We start from the raw sequence: 21666 nt of genomic DNA, 5'->3' as shown, positions 1-21666 counted from the left end.
ATTGCACCCAAGATCAATTACTTTACTTAATTTGCTGATTGGCAGGCAACTGTGGTCATCTAACGCATGAGAACCAAGTACGAACGACTGCCGGTGTGTTTCGAGATGACAAAATAATAGTGAAGCATACAAATATCACTTGAGAAGTACAAAAAAAAACTACCTGGTTCAAGTAGTCCAAACTCTTTCAGTAATCTCTGCTGTGTTTCTTTATTCTGTAGCTAATATTCAAAGAAAGAAATGGTCAACAATGGAATTAACATAAACACAACTTTGTAGAAGTGAAGAACATTTACCTTAGTCAAGGACTCGCTACGTCGAAGCCCAATTCTATGCGACATCGTCTTAAGAGTATTGCATAAAATTAGTTATTAAAAAGAAAAAAAATCATGATTATTTTGTACTTCAGCAAGTTAGTCTTTACATTGTAATTATTTGACTTAGTAATAAAAAAAAACGATTTAAAGGGTTTAGATGGGGGAAAAAATGCTTTCGTTTCACTGGATGATCAACATAGAAAGCATCATTTTTCATTACAATAGATGACGTTGTATTACACTGACTTTGGAAACGGGGTATAGATAACGTTTTCAAAAAATTTCACATAAAGATGTTTTAAAATGTTTTCAGACATACCAGGGAAAATGTGTTCTTAACGTATTGCAATTGAGGTATTGTGATGCAGTGGTAACTTTACACAACCACGTGAACTGATAGTGGCCGGATGTTGTGACATTTCCTGCTTTCATCTCGTGGTAGAGAAATAAATTGGTTATAAAAAAAACAACAAAAATAAAGTAATGGCTAGAATTTTGAAAAACGCGAAAGTTGGGGGAGCCAAGTTACGGTAACACTGTATGTACTTTTTGTTTCCAATAAAAAAAACAAGTGAGTCGTGAGGTTAGAAAAAAAAAAGTAATTTATTGAACACAAGCACACCAGCAGATGTGTGCGCGCACACACACGTTCATATTTACACACTGAGGCACATTCACACCCGAGTCAGCGGCGACACCCGTGTCGGTACCGACACCGCCCCAACAGGCTCGCTTAAAGGTTTTCCGATTTGAGTCCGGTACTAAGGCGCAACCCCGACCGGCGTCCCTGTAGGTGGACCGATGAGCGCTTTAACGCCGAACAAGATGCTCCACTCGTCACCGCGATTCATCTAAATTAAGCTTGATGGCCATCATTTCAACAAAGCAAATACAGGAAGTAGCAAAACGAATTTGAAGTCATTTCGATGGCAAATCCGTTTTAACGCAAACCTGAGTTTATTTATTTTTTTCTTTCTTGGGAGAAACCAAATGAAGAATAACAATGAAAAACTAAAGCAACCAGCTCGCTCGTCATGATTTGTTGTGAAGCATCTGCTTTATTTTCTTTGAAACGAGGCCTCTTGGAAAAGAAGAAAAGGTACAAAAATAGGACAACAGAGAGAAACAAGGAGAAATAAATATGTTTTTAAAAAAATATGGTGGGTGTTTTTTTGTGTGTCCCTTTTGCGACTAGCCCAGTTCATAACCCCCCCCCCTTTTTTTTTTTTGTTGTTGTTGAAGAGACGCCACCAAAACAATCTGACCTAGTTAGCGTGGGATGCTACTGCCAGGTAATAAGAGACGCATTTCATTGCGTAGCTTGTTCGCCTCAAAAGAGTTGCGGTGATGTCGTTTGGGAAGATCTTCTTGCTTGCTTGCTTTCCACTGCGCCCTCTAGTAGCTACCTGCAAACTACTTTGTGGTGATGCGTGATGGGAAAACTGATGCCAACACTTTGTATATTAAGATTGTTTAGGAACAAAAGAGCCTAATTTTGAAAAAAATGAGGCTTTAATGTTGCGGAAACGCGCAGCTAATTTGGAACAAGTGCGGCTTTACTTTGCTCATCTCAAATATTCTATGTTCTGAATTCTGAAAATCAAAGTTGACCAAAGTTGTTTTGAGGTATTTTGCCCACTTGTAGATAAAATATTGGACAATTACTGAAACCAAGTTTTCAAAAATTTAACGGTATGTAATAACTTCCGTTTTGCAACAAATGCCACTTCAAACGACAAATTCGCGAGTAATACATGAAGAGTGCATGATTATTTTTTTGTACATTAAATAGCAGCATCCACATTTCAAGAGATGTGATGCCAACCAAAGAACGAAATGTACATCTGGCTCACAACGGGTGTGGTATTAATTTTCTCAACACAAATACATGTACATTCCAATTGAATGAAAACAATAACTTAAATGCCCAAAGTTTCGACGAACTGTAATAACTCAATTTATCAACAAATGCAACTTCAAATGAGTCCACGAGTGTGCCATTATTTCTCTCAGCCCAAAAATGTGCATGTTCCACTTTTACTGCAAACATTACTTCAAAAATAATAATAAACAAAAAAAGCGTGTATTTCTAAATGTTGTGAAAATGTTTAGTTTGCAAATGTTTAAACAGCACGCAATAGCTGCTGCATTCCACAACAGATGTGACTTCACTCAACTTGTATGCAAAATGTATGACTAGTTTAGAAGGCGTGTGCCATTACTCTTCTCAGCTCATACTTTGCAGTTGGGCAAACAGCCACAATGGAGGCAGGGGGGGGGGGGGGGCATTACTTTTCTCTGCCCAAATATTTGCACATTTCAAGCTACTGTACAAATATGTCATCGCTGAAAAAACCCAGGAGTCTCCAACGGGAACAGCGGTGTCATTTTTCAACAGCTGTGACGTCAACCACAAGGGAAAATGTACATCTCGTTCGGAATAGGCATAGTATTACCAAATATTTGCATATTCCAAGCTATTGTGCAAACATTACTGGATAAAGCACATAGCTCTGAAACTTAACTGTCATTCTTCAATGGATGTGATAAAGGGAAAAAATAACTGCTAATTCAGAATGGTTATGGTATGAATTTGCTCAGCCCTAATACAGACTTGCATGTTTCAAACTTTTTAGATTTCACTGACCAATTGTCACCTGTAAAGGACCATGGCTCCAATTTCTTTCGACGGCATGCATATATTAGCATTGGAATCGCTCAACAAGTGTGACCTCAAAGGACAAACTGCGCAGCGATATCACGACCGGTTACTTTTCTCAGCCCAAATGCATTTATGCTCTAAATAGTGGACTTTCTGCACACAAAAACAAAAACAAAAAACAAAAGCATGTCGCTCTAGATTTTGTGAAAAATTTCAAAGGTGCATAATAGCCGTGCCATTTCTTTTCTCGGGCCTTCTAAATCATGACTTTTTCCTGCGGATTATAGCACCACTGTTATCCAATGAAAAGCACGTACAGTATGTCCTTGCTTGTTATGGAATTGGATGCTAAAACGCTCACAGTTGGTTGGCGTGATTGTCTTTTTCAAAACCTAAACGGCGTCTCGTTCTGCCTGAACTAATTCTCCAAACGACATCACCGGCATTTAATTGAGGCTTAGCGGCGGCATATCGGGATCATTAGCAGGCCAATACATTCCATAACTGCCTGGATGCCCCTCAAACCCGAAACAATCCCAGAAAGACATCAGAAACCCAACGCCCAACCCTTCCCCCGTACAGTTTTTCTCGCCGTGGGCGGCGTCTCGTGGAGCTCCGCAGTAGGAATGAAGGCGGTTTACATAAGAAAATGTTGGAAGCGCTATTCACTATGGCCTTCCTGTGGATCTAGTAACAATCTACGCGTCCAAACCAGACGTGCTACTCGGCGCCACCTTCCTGCTCCGCTTGCTCCTGCGAGTCCGTGTAAATGTCCCGCACCAGCAGGACTCTGGCGAGGAGGCTCTCCAGCATGTGGCGCTCTAGCGGCGTGGATGTAAACCAGGCCCCGTCGCCATCCCAGGCTGGATCGTGCTGGGCGTAGAAGAAGTCCGAGCGCTCCAGCAATGACGGCGGACTGCGGCGAGAGGGAAAACAGAGGTTACTTAAGTGTTGCGGTGTGATTTGGTGAAGAAGGGCAACAGGAAGTCCTCATTGTCCAACAGTCATCGCTGAAGATTCAGTATGTAAAGCAGCATGGAGTTAGAATCACTGGACACCCACTTGCAAAATTTCACAGAGAGATACAGTGAACCTCCAGTTACCAAGACCCACCAGCTATAGGTGAAAATCCGCCATATTGAAAGAGTACTCCGTTAGTGCATTCAAAATGTGTGAAAACACATTTCCTGACATAACAAAACCCAGCAACAGAGGATCGATAACATACCACTTGGAGCGGTAGAGCTGGAAAAGTTGTCGCTCTTGCTCCGTGACGGCACCTAGTGATCCAATGTCGTCGTCTTCACAGTCCTGATGGTCCGGCTTCCTCTTGCGAGACTCCTTTTCAACTATAGGACAAACAAAGCACAGCTTATGCTACGTGTTTATCTACGTGGAAAGGCTCCTACATTTAAGCCTTTCTATGTTAACCCATGTTGTGTCCTTGCCATAAACGCAACAACACAAAAATCATTTATTTCAGTGTTTCGGTTTTCAGCCAAGCAATTCTCATTTTCGGTTTTGGTCCAACATTTTCATTTAATTTCATTTCATTTTAGTGCATCCCAAGTAAAAAATGTTCATTTTAAAAGGGAAGCCAAAACACTTTTTTACCATGTTGTATGTGCCCCCATTAGTCTAAACACGGCATTATGCTTAATATTCCGTTTGTGGAATATGAATTAAGCAGCAAAATCCACCCATTTATACCCAAGCTAAGGCGGCAGCCATTTTGCTAATTGCTGTCGACTGAAAATGCATTCATAGTTAGTTGCTCAGGGCTCAGTTTACGAAAACAGGTGAGCCATGAGTGGTCGTGTGCGGGCATTTAAAAAAAATCTCCCAATTGAGAAGGTGAGAAAGAAAACCATATTTGAACAATTCAGTACGCTCAATTATGTAGCTTATTTGACACACCCTGAGAGAGGGGAGAAAGCACGCGGACGCAAGCTCGGCTCTCCCCGGTGGTGATGGGGTGCGTGGCGTCTGGGCCGTAGACGTCGGTGAAGGACAGGCGCAGGTGCTGCTGGGCGCTGCGTAAGCGCATGCGCTTGGCGTTCAGGTAGACCAGCGAGCGCAGCAAGACGGCGGGCGTAGTGTTGCCCAGGTGTCCACCCGCCCACAGACACCGCTCGTCCACACGGCTCCACGTGGAGCCTGCGGCGGCAACAAAAACGCCAAAATAAACACTGTGTGGCAATGTCAAAGAAAAGACTTAATGCAGAGGTCAACTTTATGCACTATAATATATACAACATTCAGAATAACGGATTTTGTATTGCAATGAGCGTCTTCATACATCAAAAGCACAATCACAATGTATCAGGATGTGAACAGCAAAGAGGTATAATCACAAGACGCTACATGCTAGCCAAAATGCTAACTCATTACATTTACAACAAATGACTGTCAAAACACAAACATATCAAGGTCATGTCAGTACAATATAAAAACAACAATGCCAGAATATAAAGTTAATTAGTTGGCTTGCTAAGGAAAATCAACTTGATCGATTGCTGGTCAACAAATTATGTCTTTGTACTCACCATCAGGAAGCAGACTGGGCTTCCAGTTCTTCAGAACCTTGTTGAGCTCCTCCCCAAACTCCTGGTAGCAGGAGTCACTGAAGATGTCACTCTGTTGGCCATTGATTTGAAGATGCTAAAAAAGAAAGACACAAAACAAAACTTTGTTTTCCATTTATAAAATGGTTGAATAGATTGATAAATAGTCAAGTCATGTTAGTGTCCTCATATTCAAATCATCATCACAGTAGTCAGGATGTGAACAGCAAAAGGTTTAAATCATAGGACACAAAACATAAAAAAATAAAATAAAATACAAACACGTTTTTTTTTAAAGTACATAAATTAAGATACCAGCATACAACAAAAGCACAGCAGTCCCAATGATGGTGGGATTAAAAATGTATAAAATCTGAAAGGATGTTATCAAAATTACAAAGCAAGTTTTAACTTACATGTTCGTGTCATAGTGCGAAAATCTGTGAGCTTGCAATGCGGCCATGCTGCGAGTTGCTGTTCTAACATGTGCAGCAGCAGGAAGTGGGAGGACCTGTGCACCACTCAAATGTGTCCCTATGGAAACACTCCCTGCTAAAATTGGTTCCTACCCAAACTTAATAAGGCCAACTTTCACCTTGACGTTATTTCGGTAAAATGTTTCGTAAAGGTTAATCTGAATCTAATCAGGTTACTGCATCATTACACCTTTTTTGAAAATGTGCTTTGTATCTGGGGATTGTGATGAGATGCTTTGGTTTATGTATTAAGTAAGTCTAAGGTGGGCAATCGAAGCAAGATGGCAGATTTCCTGCATCTTTGTGGTCATGGGGTTTCTCAGATTTTCGTAGGTTTACTCATATTGGACACATGGTGAATTTCATATTGTCTCCTGTAACGGGCTTTTGCGTTATTAGAAATCTTTCAGGACAAAATGAGCCTCATGTTGCAATGTGAAACTGTCGTTAAGGGCTGTGCAGGGAGGGGCTGCATTCTCAAACAAATTCATGAGCTTATTATTATTCATAACTTGGGAATAGCCAAACTACTGTGTGCCTAAAATGGCCACTTTGAAACCAAATGGCTGACAGGCATGAACTCATTTACGATTTATTTTTATTTTGAGGTCTATTTATAATAGACATGCATACCAAATTTCATAAAGCTAAGTGGTACTTTCGTCAGGGGCTTAAATTAAAAATACAATTTAACTAACGAACAAGTTTTTTGATTAGTGTTTCATGGCAAGCCTGCTTTAAACCAAAATGGCCAACTTCCTGTGTCTCTTCAGGATGGCTGAGACTTTGTGAGTCTAATACTAGGTACTGACATAGCTAACAATTTTCGTGTTGCAAAGTGAGAGAAAGCCAACCTTCTGGATGCCGAGGCAGAGGTAGTAGATGCTGTCTGGGGCGTATCGTTGGCCGTTGGGACGGCACACCTCCCTTACGAAGCCGCATAGCTTGTCGTTCAGCTTATCGGCGCACATTTTCAGCACATCGGTCTCGGTGGGATTCACAAGAGCTGGATCCGAGGCTTGGGGGCCCGCTGTGCATCCTTCTTGGGGGTCCGCTGTGCATCCTTCTTGGGGGTCCGCTGTGCATCCTTCTTGGGGCTCCGCTGTGCATCCTTCTTTGCCACCCAAGCTCATCCAGCGTCTGAAGGCGTTGACGCCGTAGCAAGCTTTCAGGGGCGGCGAGCGAACAGACGAGGCTCTGACCAAGATGCGTTCTGCTGCCAGCTTCTTGCTACCCTGTGACACAAAGACGGTTGTAACATTCCGCTGCTTTCAAAGTAGGAAACTTTACGTGTGAAATTTATGCAAATAAACTAATTTGCATAATTGAAGATTGGTTCTGAAGAGAGCATTTTAGAATAATCCTGACCTAAAATCACTAGCTTTAAAATACAAAACATGGCAACGATAGATGGGAGGCACATGGCATTGTGATCGCTAAAACAACGTGCATACTCGTGTCCTTGGCTGAGGTCGTGCTGCCCGCTCATCCTCCTGCTTCTCGGCATCCACCAGGACGGACGCCGAAGCTGAGGAAGAGGATGGAAACCCCAATAAGACAGAGAATGATACAGAATTTTGAGAGCAACAATGAGTCAGCGGTTGCACAGAGGCCCCTGGTGACAAACTACAAGCACGCTTTGGCGTCACCTATGGACGACGACACAATCAACTGCCCTACGGTAATCCATCTCCCTTCTAATTGCGTATATGTTTTTTTCTCAGCAGTTCCCTTGGTGTGAATTTCACGAACGATTTACCTTGAGGGAAGTCCTCCTCCAGGTCCATGTAGCTTCCCTCCTCTTCCCCCTCCTTTTCTTTCTTCATGTTCACGTCGCCTTCCTTTTTCACCATTTTCGGCTCCTCCGGGTCAGCGGTGATCATCTCGTCATCCACAGGCTCACTCGTCTCCTCGAGCTTGATGTCTGAAGCAGGCATCTCTTTCACATTACATTTCATTAAATTGGGGTACACACGTACCAACAATCGGGCCAAATTTTTTCCTCCCTTGTGATCCATGTCAGCAAAGGCCTGATGGTCAGATGCCCCTACAATATTATGCTGAGTGGTTATCATGTAGTATGGGGTGTGTTATGAGTGATTATCCTGTGGTGAGATGTGTGTCAAGAGTGATTATCCTGTGGTGTTAAGATTGATTTATTATGTACTGTGGGGGTGTGTTAAGAGAGTTCTCCTTCCCAATCTGTTTAGGCCAATGATCATAAATGTTGAACCTGTTCAATAGTTACTATTACTTATATTTAACATTTACTCCACACCCAAGATAAAGAGTCACCTTTTGGGCATGCGGGAGCTACCTGCTTTCTGGTCCTCCGACGTCACCCCTGTTGGTGACGGCAGTTCCTCCGACGTCACCCCTGTTGGTGACGGCAGTTCCTCCGACGTCACCCCTGTTGGGGACGGCAGTTCCTCCGACGTCACCCCTGTTGGTGACGGCAGTTCCTCCGACGTCACCCCTGTTGGGGACGGCAGTTCCTCCGACGTCACCCCTGTTGGGGACGGCAGTTCCTCCGACGTCACCCCTGTTGGGGACGGCAGTTCCTTCGACGTCACCCCTGTTGGGGACGGCAGTTCCTCCGACGTCACCCCTGTTGGGGACTGCAGTTCCTCCTGGGAGTCGATGGGGTCCGAGGGCGCCTTGTTTCTCAGCTCCTGGATGGTTCGGACGATCTGCTCGGTGCTCTGCAGTGTGGTGGGCAGGAAGACTGGCACGGGGAGCTGGCGTGGGGACATGCTGAGGTTACCACCAACATCAACTGAGCTCCTAGTCTAAGCCAAGGTCATTTCTGTACTTCCTGTTCTGAGTAAATGTCAATAATTAAATGTGGTAAAGAGGTGGCTCAATGTTTTTTTTGTGTGTGTATATATATATATATATATATTGATCAAAATAATTTAGAGATTTCTGGAACTAAAAGAAGCACTACCCATCCTGACTAGCAATACTCGTCAGTTCATGTCTTACTGGTAGAGGAATAGAGAGCGGCGTGGGCGTCAGCTGTGAATACATGTTCATGGGCATGGGAATGAAGACGGGCACGGGGATGGGGACAGGAACGTACTCGCGTTTCACGCCATCATCCACATCTGCGTTGACAAGTGAAGCTCATTTTTTTGACTGATCAGAATCACAGATCAGGTGTGTGTATTAAGTGTCCGCTGAGGTAAATACTCACCCGTCTGGATGGGTTTGCTTTGCATGTGTGGCTTGCAGTAGGTGGCCTTGGTGAGGGTAAGTGGCTTGCAGAGGACTGCCTTGTTTTTGACGTCCCTTATCAGGCCGCTGCCTGTGTATGCCGCCGTGCCCTGGCTCACCAGCTGCATCGTGGGAAGACGACATTTAGGGGTTTAACAATATGACAGATCAAAAACATTTTCAAAGTCAGACTCACCCCAAGTTTGGAAGCTTGTGATTCAATGCCTGAAAGGAGAGAAACAGTTTGTGACATTAAAATGGCTGACTTCCTGTGACTTTTATAGCATGGATTCTTCTTCTTTTTTTGTGAGCCTACTCCTGATAGACAAGTTTACCAAATTTCCTGAACTCATGTCAAAGTGGCTGCAGGAGCTGAATTTTCAAGTTCATCTTAAGGATCCCTAAAAAAGTACCCTCAAATGGCTGCTTCAAAGCAAAATGTCAAGATTTCCTGTGTCTTTTCGGGCATTGACTCTTTAAAAAAATAATAATATTTTTTTACGTTGCTAAGTAAAATGGGGAAAGAAAGCTGAATTTTCAAAGTGACTCTTTAAAAGAACCCTGGAAATGACAGACTTCTACATTCGGGCGTGGCTTCATGAGACTTTTGTGGGTCTACTTATGACAGACATGGCCAACAATTTTTATGCTGCTAAATGAAACTGTTTTAGGATTAAAAGATTAAGAGTGCTGGAAATGGCCACACTGGCCTCAAAATGTCCACTTCAAAAGTCAATGGCACTAGGGAGCAGCACTATGTCAATCAATTAATTGACATAAGGTTTTCGTCCATACCTGTGCAGCTGTTCTCGGGGCCTTTCTGTGTGGCCATGATAGGCTCATTCTGCTGGCAATAGAACCTGAGCAGACACTGCTGGTCACAGAACTGCTTCATCTCCGACCGCCACATCACAGACTCTGTCAGCTGGCCCTGAACCTTGCAGCAGTCACAGCGCGCCGCCTATTGGACATGTAGAGATATTGTCAGAATACGGTTTTCTGGATAGACTTGTCTATAAAAACAATAGGAATCTCCAAAGCATTACTGCCACACTGAAACAAAAAAAACATACTTGGGTAAATTAATTTGAAGGATTATGAAAATAGTCCTATTTGAGCAAGATAAAGTTTGTGTTTATGAGATTTAAAAAAAGGAGAAATGTAAATTTATTATTTCCCCAATATTACAAGAAGAGTTGTATTTTTCAAATAGTTAAAATTTTATGAGATAGATTAAATATTGAACAGGAAAAACTATTTTCTGCTGCCCCTGCAACCCGACAGAGGTTACCATAACCCCCCACCCAAAATTAAATTCAGGGAAAAATGATACACACACGACAGCTCCTAAAAAAAAATAATGATTTCCCTAATGGCACTTCAACAAATACAAATAATTAAAAAAATTATAAAGCCACATTTTTTCAAAAGATGAATAATCATAAGGTTGCGACTAAATTCCTGTGGTATAATCTGTTGTTTTTGTATATTGTGTCTGTTAATTGTTTTTCCCAAAACGGACCTTGTGGTACCAATCGTGGAACTTCTTGGCGCAGGGCTCGCCACAAAAGTCCCGCGTCATGCCGCCGAGCTGCCGCGTGATGCCTCTCTTGCACATCTGGCTGCAGTGGTTGCAGCTGACGCACTTGAGGCCCAGACGCTTGATGAAGTCCTGCTTAAATAGCAGTTTGCAACCTGGAACACAAAAGGCATTCAAAATGGACCGTTGTGGTTTAAAAAAAAAACTGAAAACAAAAAGAGGCAGTGGGTGTGAATGTCGTGTTACCTTCGCTGCAGAAAGGCTTCTTCTCGCCCGAGAAGTTGGCGGTGGTGTGCAGCGTCTTCTCCTCCTGGCAGAATTCACACACGGTAACGATGCAATGCAGCTTCTTGTAGTCATCGCAGCACACCTTACTGCAGAATTGGTACACTTTGTCCTGAGGAACACATGGACAGACGTCAGGCACGGAGCTCTCCCTTGGACTCACAACATCACTCACTCAGTTGGCCTGGAACTATTGTGGTGCCACTACAACTTTTTGCATGGAAAAATACAATTTTATTCTCATAACATATCAGACCTCCCAGTCCAGCGTCTCCGGCTTGACACTAAACGCTCCTCGACAGTAGTTACACTTGAGCTGTACCATGGCGGTGGTGTTTGAGGACAGCGTTGTCTGTCCATTGGTGGTCGTCTGGAGTGTGGCACTCTGTGAGCATGATCAGCAATCTTTTTAAAAAAAAAATCCACCCCCCCCCCCCAAAAAATCATGATCATAATCATAACGAATATGCACCTGGAACTTGGTGACGCACTGCGAGCTGCAGAAGTTGAGGACGTTTCCCTCTGGAAGCGTGGCCTGGTACTGAGGTAAAGAGTTCCTCTTGCAGAAGTGACACGACGGCTCCGCATCTAAACAAAACGTGTTTTTCTTTTTTTTGTGTTCAATTTTTTTTTTGAGAGAGAGAGCTCAGTATTGTTCATTCGGCAGTGAGTCCATGTTGTTTCCTGTTGCCACTTTGTTTATGTTTCTTACCCAATTCACATTCGCCCAACAAGATTATCAGCCTGAGGCTGAGGCCACTTTTTTGTGAACAAAAGATTTTTGCTCTTGAAAGACAAGCGTGGTGCATTCCATCTGTTAGCGCTATAATTATTTTATTTTGGTGGGTTTCAGCTTCCTGATTTTATTCCCACTTGCTTGATAGGACTCTCTGTCAGAGACCAGCGTTTGGCGAACATTTTGATGTGGATTTTGTGTGACTGTCATGCTGCATTTGATTACATCTGTTAAGTGCTGCTTGTTTTATTTTTGAAAGCTTCCTACTTCCTGAATGCAGTGAAATTTCCTTTCGCAGGTAGGGCTGGTATTGACTAGCTTTTTGTGTACATGACGACACAATTGACTCCCAATATGGTGCATTTGAGTCCCCTCTTAGCAGCCTTGTTTTATCAAAAAAGAATAACTGCGCTAGATTATCTTCTCTTGCTAACCTTCACATTCAGTCATTGTCACTTGTGTCTACTCACGATGGAAGGTAGTGGCGGCCAACTTGGCCTTGTTCATACAGTTGGTAGAGCAGTAGGAGCCCATTGTGCCGTCAGCAGCTAGGCCCAGGACCACCTCGCCCGTCTTGATCAACGTTTTGCATGTCAGGCAGCTCGCCAGCTTGCTGTGAGCCTAAAGACACACACAGATGACCACAGGTTCCTTTCAAGGAGTTCCTGAACCCAAAAAGTGGGAGAATACCCTGCTGTAAGCGTGCCATTACTTTTGGCCGCGCTGGCGAATATGGTTGGTCTAATGAGTGGCTGTTGCCAGGCAACAATGACTACGCTTCAGCCTTCAACTTGTTGATACTACCAAAGTGTTCAGCTGAGAGCTTGTTCAGGGAAACACTAAAGGAGGGAACGATTGAGTCATTATTGCGAATGAATAAATAAATGAACAAGATTGTACAGTGAAAGTCCTTGACTGCAACAATACAACACTCACACCTCTTTAAACATGAACAATAGAAATAAACAGAACCTCTCCAAATGATTGGGAACCAAGAAAAAGTCTAGCGCACGGCCTACAATCACATGCTTAATACGATTGCTCAATGGAAAAAAGTTCAGGATCCCTGCTTTAAGTACAAGCACATGTGAAATCATTTTTTCGCTCCTCTTGCCATTTTTTCCCATGACAGGCCACCGTGAATGAGATAAATAATCCACAGAGTGTAATGTAGGTGTCATTTCATTAATCTAATCTCACCAGTTATTTATAGGGCCCAGCACAACTGAAATTCACAGAACGACAATAATCCAGACAAAAAGATCCATGGCGTCCTTACTCCTCAGTCACATGTGCGTACGATATACAATCGTAAAATAAATAGGGTTGCTCCTCTTTGCACAAGCGAAATACAACAATGTTTAGAAATAATCCATAGAGTCAAATGAAAGAGTACCTGCTTGAAATCCCTGATACATTTCTGACAGCAGAAGCGCTTCTGCTGTCCGTCCACCAGCAGGAAGTGGTTGGCGGAGGCCCTGCTTGGCAGGTAGTCTCCGCACTGCTCGCAGCAGTTCATGATGAGCCCGTTGGCTCGGCGGTACGCGTTGAAGCACATGTCGCTGCAGATCTTGTGCGTCACCGTCTTGAAGCTCACCTCGTGACGGATCTGCGTGCAAGGGGGGACAGGAGTGCAAGGGGTAGTATCAAAGGGGCTTGCTACTACATTACAAACACAACTGCAACACGGTACATGCAGTGAAAAACAACTGATTTAATGCATAGCCTAATGTAAAAGGTTTTTATCCTTACCACGGGCATATTTGAGGTTAGACTTAACCAGTCAACCCAGGAAAATGCTGAGAGAAAGACGGCTTTGACAGACAGTGTGAAAGGGGCCCACTGACCTCAGTGACCTTTCCGCAGACGGTGCATTTGGTTTTGAGGCTGGACTTGGGCGGGTTCTGCTTGTTCTCATAGGCGCCCAGGCAGCCGGTGCTGCAGAACTCCTGGAAGGACTCGCTTGAATCCACCTGGGCCACGATGGTACCTTTCATGTTGGTAATGTCCCTGCAGGGTGGGTGGGGGGGCAATAGTGATGTTAGCGGCGAACCTCCAAAAACTCCCAAAGAACGGCAACCCGAACTGACTTTTTACACATGGTACAGCTTTTCTTGGGTGCGGGTTTGTGCGAGAAAGCCGAGAGGCAGGTGGTGGAGCAGAAAAGGTGCGTAGACCCTTTGCGCTGGTACGCCGTTTGACCTTTCTTCAGAGGCTTCTTACAGTTTGCACACGTCACCTGCGATAAATTGGATAGGAGTAAGATATATCACAGGCCATGAAATACGATGTCAATACACTACATAGAAGCTGGGCTACCAAAATTCGATATTTTTTTTAATCCAATGGCCGACTAATGGGACGATTATTAAAAAAGAAAGAAATAAAATAACTTCCTTTTGGTCCCCCTTTAAATATGAAGCAAATATGGTACATGCAGCATTACCTTCACTGTCCTGGGTTGTGGCTGGCTGCCCGGTGAGGAAGAGGAAGACTGTCCCGGAGGTTTGGGCAGGGAAGTGGCGGTGGAAGAAGAGTCCACCCCCGTCTGCTTTTGGTTGCGAGGCACTGATGCCGATTGGGAGATCCACGAGTCTGCGGGGACCGAGACAAGCCTGTGTCATCTATTTTAATCCTCCATTTCACCACACACCTCAGTTCTAACAGCCACGACTCCACCAAGCAGACCAGTCCGGCTGTTCTGTGTGAACGGTACCCATGTGGAATGTGTGAGGGAAGGGTGAAGTCGACTCGCAAATCTCGCTGGCATCGGGTTTTTAACATTCAGCAGTTACTTCTCCCACCACCTGTAATTGTCATTGTCACAGCTGGGAAAAAGCAGTGAAAAAGGCAGCTTTGACAAGCAGTGTGAAAGGGGGCTGATACTACCTTGGGAGCTGGAAAATTTACCGGTAGACTTCAACCAACCCGTTTTGTCTGTACCTTACATACAGTGACCCAGGTAAAAAATAAATAAATGAAAATCACATTTAATTTGAAGGACAGTGTGAAAGGGGCTTGATACTAGTGGGGAAAGCTCAACATTGGTTGCAGTGGGCTGTGTGGTGGGGATATGACTACCTGTTCTGTTGTGCGTCCCTGCGTCGCCATTTTGCACTGCCGAGCCCCGCCCTGGGTTGAAGGAAGCGCTTGGTCTTCTGGACGTGTCGTCCGGAGTCAGGCTGTAGGCGCTGCCGATCTGCAGACCGTTTTCCTCCGAAACGCCGTCGCCCGACTGCATGAAAGGGGCTTCCATGTTATACAACGTTTACATTTGCAAATGCAGTGCTCTATCTACCCCTATACCATGGTCCATTGTTCATGCTTTTTTTTTTTGAGAGAGCGATTGTGTATTATGGGTCCAAATTCAGAATTATTATTGTGAGTAGGTCTGAAATGAATCCCAGCAATAAATGGGGGCTCACTTTCATTTAAATAATCGTTATCTTACCATTGGCCCTCCCTGAAGCGACGTCACCGAGGTGATCATCAAGTCGGCCCTGGCGCCCCTTTTCTGGCCCAGCGTGGTTACGTTGGCGATGCGGATATCCGAATGTGGTTCCATGTGGCTGAGGGGGGCGGGCGAGGAGTTGCCCTGCTTCTCAGGCTCCTCTTCGTCATCGATGACGATGGGCTCGGCAGCCGAGGCGGGGATGGAAGGCTCGGACGTGTCGGGCGTCGCAGCGACGGGCTGAGTCACCTCGACGGGTGGCTCAGCCTCCGCTGCAGGCGTCGCCTCGGCGGGTGACGTGTGTTCCGTCTCCATGCCAGTGGGTGCCTCCGAACACTCCTTGGACGGGGGCGGCGGCTCGGCGGCCTGCTCCTCTACAAGAACCACGTCGTCATCGTCCTCGCCTCTGCCCTTCTTCGGTGCCTCGTCGTCACCTGTTGCCGCGGCAACTGGCGTTGGGGCCTCCATGGTGGGTGCCGCCGCGGCCTCCACGTGCTCCCCCGCCGCCGCCACCCCCGCCGTCGCCACCTCCTCCTCCGGAACAGCAGGGTTGGGTTCCGACTCCCCGTCCATTGCTAAGGCAACCACCTGGAACACCGCCGCCCCCCCCCCCCAAAAAAAGCCAATTAGATGGAACCTGGTTTTCCCCTGAGAGACCCCGCCCCGAGACCAGCTGCTGCGGATACAGATATGCCCATTTTGAGTAAACTGTATTAAAGGGGCTCGTCTAACATCTGTGAATTAATCTAAGAACATGAACAATGGTGGATTCCCACTATCCTAATTCACGATTTGATTTCAACTCGCTGTTCCACATCTTTAATTTTACACGCACGATTGTGATTTGAGAAAAAGTCGTCCTAGATGGCCAGTGTGAAAGGGGCTTCATTACCCGATTATGGAAAGTTGCAGCATAGGCTGTTAAATTCCAACACTACCATTATGAACAAATGTTTGGGCCGATGATTTTTTCTCGACATGTTTTGCCATCAGCAAATATGCTTGACTTGAACTCCCCATTCTGTATGGGTACCTTACACACAGGACAGCAGTATGCGAAAAAGTGCTTGGATGGCTAGTGTGAAAGGGGCTCAATTATGTGACCGCAGGAAACCGCGTTCACGCACATGGCCATGTCCCATTTGGGTGGTTCTTGTGTGGAACGGCACAAGCTGATGCATCCCAACTTTGCTATGGAGTGACAACTCCGTGTAAAATAAGCTTGTGTACCTCCAAAAAATTCATCAAAAACCACAAAGGCTGCTTTCGACCTTTTTTACACTAGTGGCAAATTTGTGAGTCTACTGCAACGCCCCATTCCGTTACGGTACCTTGTGCACAGTGTTCCTTACCCGCTTTGAAAAAAGACTTAAATGGAGTCTTAAAGGGGTTGCGTTCACATACGTCCTGCTTTGGTCGCTCCTGTGTGAGAAGGCACATGCTGCTAAATCCCAGCACAACAGTGGCTACAGATACGGCATTTTTTTTTGCCAAATCTTTGTTAACGTGGTTTGTGTCATTCCAATGAATTCATCAAAGAACACCTGTGTAACCTCAGTTACTCCAGCAGAAGCCGGCAAATGACGTTCTAAATAAAATACACTGGTGGTGACAAAGGGTAACTTAGTGCTAGCCACCGACAACGTCGCCAATTCTACTCCCCTTCTCACCTGCTCCCCGTCCCATTCTTCCCCCCTCCTTTGTTGCCGCAGCAACCCGTGAAGCTACACCTTGGTTGCCATGGCAATAGTATGGCCCAACACCAGGGACGCGCTCTCTTAGCTCTACATCTGGCATGTGTCATTTTCCTACGCGTCAGGGGGCCGTGTAACGGGGAAGGAGGGAGGGGCTGTCATAGATTGAAGCGGGTGGGGGGGGGGTTGCCTTTCATGTCACGTGCTAACGAGGGTGACAGCGGCGAAAGCTGCCTTAACGCATCATAGACATGATTAATTGATTGTGTCGCTTGCATGCTCGGACGTCGCCTAGACGGGCCGCCGGTTTGGCGTGCGGCCATTTTGAAGTGAAAAACGATTCTCTGTGGAGTGGGGTTGGGGGGGGGGGGCAGGAAGTGCGGCCTGACATGCTTGGGAACAGGAAGCTAATGTTTTCACACACATGCGCACGCACATACTGACCTAACATCCAGTAACAAATAAAAGCCCCCCGTTTCCTGAGTGGTACACTGCGACAGTTTCACACAGAGTCCACAAAATGGCCGCCAGTGCCTGTGCCTTTCACGCAGAACACAGCCAAGTGTATGGTGTGACTACCCTTTCACATAGATAATGAGGGAAACCGTAGATAGATGTGACATCCGTAAAGCTGCCATTTACTAGTAAAACACAAACGTACCGGAACATTTACAGCATACTTAACATTGCACGCTGTGTGATCTATGAAAAATATAAAACACCATTGTGTGTAAAAGTACGCTGCAGTAGATGTCTTGACCACAAATAGAGCCGACGTGGCATCTGTAAAAACAAAATGCCTGCCATTCCGGGCTAGCTAAACAGTTCACTCGATATAATATTAGGTGATTAAATGCAGTCGTACAAATTAAATCCTACAGTAAACAGCTTACCCTCAAGGTCGCCGTGTGCTCTCTGCAGTTGAGGTGACTGAATACCATTGACTTATTACCTAATTTATCTAAAAATAAAAAAAAATCCAACAACAAATTTAAGACCTCCCTTCTAGTAAACGTCTTACCCAAAAGGACACGGGGCACAGTATTGGCTGCAGTTAAGTAAACACACCCGCCTTACTAGATTGGGAAATTATGTTATATTATGATAAAAATGTCTCTGTACAAATAAAGACCTCTCCACCACTTGTCCCTGTCAGATGCCGGCACTCTTTGCCATTGAGTAGATTGCAATGCAGAGCTGTGAGCACATTTGCATTAAATATCTCCCCCCCCCCCACCAGTATCATCTTGACACTGCATTGACATCATGCTCACATCTGGCGCAAATAAAGGCCTCCTGCCAGTAAACGCCTCACACCAAATAACACTGGAGACTAGCTGCAGTTGAATAAGTCATTGCATTCAGATACTCTGAGGAAATATAGAATACAATATTTATTAATAGATCTATTAAAAAAACATACAAAATATAAATAAATACCTCCCCTCTAGTAGACATATTACCCCAAATGGAAGCTAGGCACCATCTGAAGTTGAATAAATATGCTCATCCAGCTACTATATGAAGAAATACCCAATATATTACTTGTACTTCTAAAATACATTTATACATGCCTCCCCTCTAGTAAACATCTTAGCCAAAATGCAATGCAAGCAGTCTCAACAGGTGAGTAAATAAGCACATATGCACAATGTGAGTCAAACACACAACATAAAATGGAATACAAATGATCGAATTTTGATTTCTAACATATTTGTAAAAGTAAAGGCATCTCCACTAGTTAATGTCTTAGCTAGGCACTCTACGGTTGAGTCAAAAAAAAGATCAAAATGAGATTTGCAAGACATTTGTAAAAATAAAGACTTCATCCCTTGTAAATGTAAAAAAAAGAAGAAAGAAAAGCTAGGCACTCTCGACAATTGGGTACACAATCACATCCAGCCACTATATGAGTAAATAAATATGCTGCAATTATCATAATGCAAACATTTGTACAAATAGAGATCTCTAATATACCCCCTTGTCCCTGAAAGGTGCCTGACCCTCTCTGCAGTTTAGTAGATAAAGGACTGCAATGCAGAACACCTGAATGCAAAATTAAGACCTCAAATAACCGCCTCCCCCACAGCCTTGTGACGTAATCACCAGGTTGCCTGCACAACTGCACATCATCACGTCGCTTCAATGACGTCATTTGCACAACTGTCGCTAAACAAAAACACATGAGGAGCAAGGTAGGGGGGAGGGGGCGTCAAATGCATGCCCACACTGCAAATGGCGGCCGTTCCGGTTGTTGTTATTGTGTGTGTGCGTGTAGAGATGTGAAGAACTGGACACAAGTGGCGCCACGTTCAACTCTCCGTGGCCGAGCCTTGATCACCAATTCCAGCCGAATGGTCGAACACCTCCACCCAGAACCAACTCGGCTGGTCCAAAACTTTAAAACTGTGACCGACCCCCCCCCCCCCCCCCCAAAAAAAAAAGAGCGAGGGGTGAGTAGTAGTAAGGGGGGCTTGGGGGCCTCCCAAGTTGTGTGGGGAGATTCACCGAAAAACGTGGTCCAACTGCGCCATTGTGGGCCACCAGCACAAATAAACGAGGTTTGCAACGTCACAAGCGGCACATCTACTGATGTGAAAACGACCCAAATTGACCAAATCCAAACCCGGGGTTAGGATTAAAATACCTTTTCGGGGCCTACCTGCTTTAATTGAAAAGTTCGTCGTCAACCGTGGCGCAATCAGGTTGCAATAGCACCGAGCGTCCGATAGGGGCGCCCTTCCCCACCACCACACTACCCCCCCTCCCTCCGCCGGCAGTACGTATCACATGAACCGGGCGTCGATTGTGTCATGCGGCGGTAAACAAGCTACGCCAGCCATCGTGTCGTACGTTATAAATAAAAAAAAAAGACGAAGGCAATAATATCCATAAACATAACAAGTCCAACCCCTTCCCCCCACCATTACCGCCGTCGCCACCCAGCGGGAAACCAGTGCCTAGCGTCCGCCATTAGGGCTCTAAATGAACAATACTGGGGGACACATCGTTCACATTCAACTCTTTAACGTGTTTCCTCGCCGCCTGTGTCAAGACACGCGGGCGGACGGAGGTAAGGGGAGGCCCAGCGAGGCCAAGCAACGGCCAAAAAGTTGCCCAAACTTTCAACTTTGAGGGCTTTGACAAGCAATGTAGAAAAAGTGAAAGGAAATAACGAGGAGACGAGGGTGATTCTTACCGGAGTAGAGCTCGACACGGTGTAGCGCCACTTTTGTGCCTTGACATTAATCCCGGAAGGCGCATGCGCACAACACAACACCAGCCAATTCCACGCTCCAAGATCGCCAGCGATACAGACGGCTCACTCATTCCACATTTAGTGGCAGAAGACTAGTAGTCACGTGACGCAGGAACGCGAGCTTCCAGCGCGTTAAATATCTAATTACGAATGTCAAAATGCTTCCACTCGCTTCCCAAACACCATTACGACGTTTTTGTCGAGGAACACTATTAAATAATTCAAAGTTACCATCCATTCGCCAGTCACCTTCTCAACAACAAAAAAGAGCGGCAGCCATTTTGAATGGACACGGAAGTTTGATGCCTTTAAATTTTAAAGGCGAATTCACACTATAGTACTTGAGGGCTTAAAATGACAGTTAATGTAAACTAAATATAAAGGAAACAGCGCCGCGTAAATAGGCAAAATCACGACAAAACTCGAATCCGGAAGTGCCTTGTAAAAACATTGGGAACTGGAGGAGTGAGAACTCTTACTTTTCATTGCCGCGTCACACGTCTATCGCTCAACCCCACCACCACCCCCTTCCTCCTTCATATCCTGCGCATGCGCAAAACATGTCACCGACCAGGCAATTAAATTGGCCCCATTAGGAAGATTTAACCTTGGCCATACCGAGCATATCTGCCGTTTAACCTCACATTTGGACACATCCTCGTCGACGCGAGGGTCGAACCGATCGAAAGTGCTCAGAGTTCGGATCCAATCAGGAGCGAGAATCAGGGGTGACAGAGTTTACCTTCCATTCTAGGAATTACAAAAACACCCGGCCAGAATGCAGGATAAAATGCGGTGATTTCTGTGAGGTGACAAGTACACTCACTTACATAAAATATGATTAGGAGACACGAGGGGTGCGTTCAAGTACACAACATGGCCGAACCAGGTGCGTTCAAGTGGCGGAGAAGAGTGTCGCGTGCAAGACATTTCCATGGCGTCAGTGAAGGCAGCAGGGAGGGCTCAGGGCTGACTTTGCTCAAGGAGGCTTTTGTGCTCCCATCCCGCATGATTTTCTGATGAAATATTCTCTTTTGGTCCCGTCCGGCGTTTATTCAACAAAAATAAAACAAGACTTAATGAGTATTGTTGCCTTTAAATTGTTAGTTTTGGAAGGATGAATCATGTCGAGCCAATGGGCACCGCTGCAAGTATCCGGACCAACGTATGTTAAAAAACAAAACAGCTTTTATTGTTTGTGTGTGTGTGTGTGTGTGTGTGTGTGCGTGTTTTTTTTAAGCAGAGCCCCTAAAAGCCTCCTGAAGAGGTGGCCATCTGCCTCGACCGCTTGAGCTGAGAAAGGGAGGATGAGCAAAATCAACAGAAGTCTTTATAAAAGGGACTGTTAACAAAACATCTAGTAAAACAAAAGGAAGCTCTCCCAAAAATAAAACGCCAACTAAGCGGCAACAGAAGATATCAAAAATAAAAAACTTCAATTATAAATAAAACCAACAAAAACTTCA

At 45.0% G+C, this 21666-nt stretch overlaps 1 protein-coding gene across 2 annotated transcripts; it reads right to left on the bottom strand.

Moving 5' to 3' along the window:
* Positions 1-1355: 1355 nt before the first annotated feature.
* Positions 1356-20247, bottom strand: zmym2 (zinc finger, MYM-type 2). 2 transcript variants are annotated; one of them, XM_086091888.1, is made up of 24 exons: positions 20141-20247; positions 15248-15835; positions 14878-15031; positions 14243-14391; positions 13887-14035; positions 13644-13806; positions 13193-13405; positions 12267-12417; positions 11533-11648; positions 11317-11445; positions 11022-11172; positions 10758-10930; positions 10031-10196; positions 9432-9460; positions 9216-9357; positions 9005-9126; positions 8337-8757; positions 7779-7943; positions 7474-7547; positions 6874-7254; positions 5526-5640; positions 4897-5136; positions 4208-4328; positions 1356-3895 (listed from the first exon to the last, which is right to left on the bottom strand). In XM_086091888.1, the coding sequence occupies exons 2-24, from the start codon at positions 15818-15820 to the stop codon at positions 3700-3702; spliced, it is 4293 nt and encodes a 1430-aa protein (XP_085948014.1). In that variant the 5' UTR covers positions 15821-15835; positions 20141-20247; the 3' UTR covers positions 1356-3699. The 2 variants fall into 2 exon arrangements, with proteins under 2 accessions (XP_085948014.1, XP_085948015.1); XM_086091889.1 differs by lacking the exon at positions 20141-20247 and adding an exon at positions 19604-20124.
* Between the last annotated feature and the right edge of the window lie 1419 nt (positions 20248-21666).

Source organism: Leptonotus elevatus, chromosome 12, assembly GCF_054856555.1.
Source record: "Leptonotus elevatus isolate MCC_2025b chromosome 12, RoL_Lele_1.0, whole genome shotgun sequence".
Taxonomy (NCBI): domain Eukaryota; kingdom Metazoa; phylum Chordata; class Actinopteri; order Syngnathiformes; family Syngnathidae; genus Leptonotus; species Leptonotus elevatus.
Note: the sequence above shows the minus strand (reverse complement) of the source record. Positions and strands in the feature narration are given on the sequence as shown.

Bases quoted from the DNA above. Each gene is read 5' to 3' on its own strand.
- zmym2 (XM_086091888.1), bottom strand. From the start codon at position 15,820: ATGGACGGGGAGTCGGAACCCAACCCTGCTGTTCCGGAGGAGGAGGTG. The intron at 13,807-13,886 runs GTCAGTTCGGGT...CCCACCCTGCAG, and splicing joins AGCTGTACCATGTGTAAAAA to GGACATTACCAACATGAAAG. The intron at 7,944-8,336 runs GTAGCTCCCGCA...TGCCTGCTTCAG, and splicing joins GTCGGAGGACCAGAAAGCAG to ACATCAAGCTCGAGGAGACG.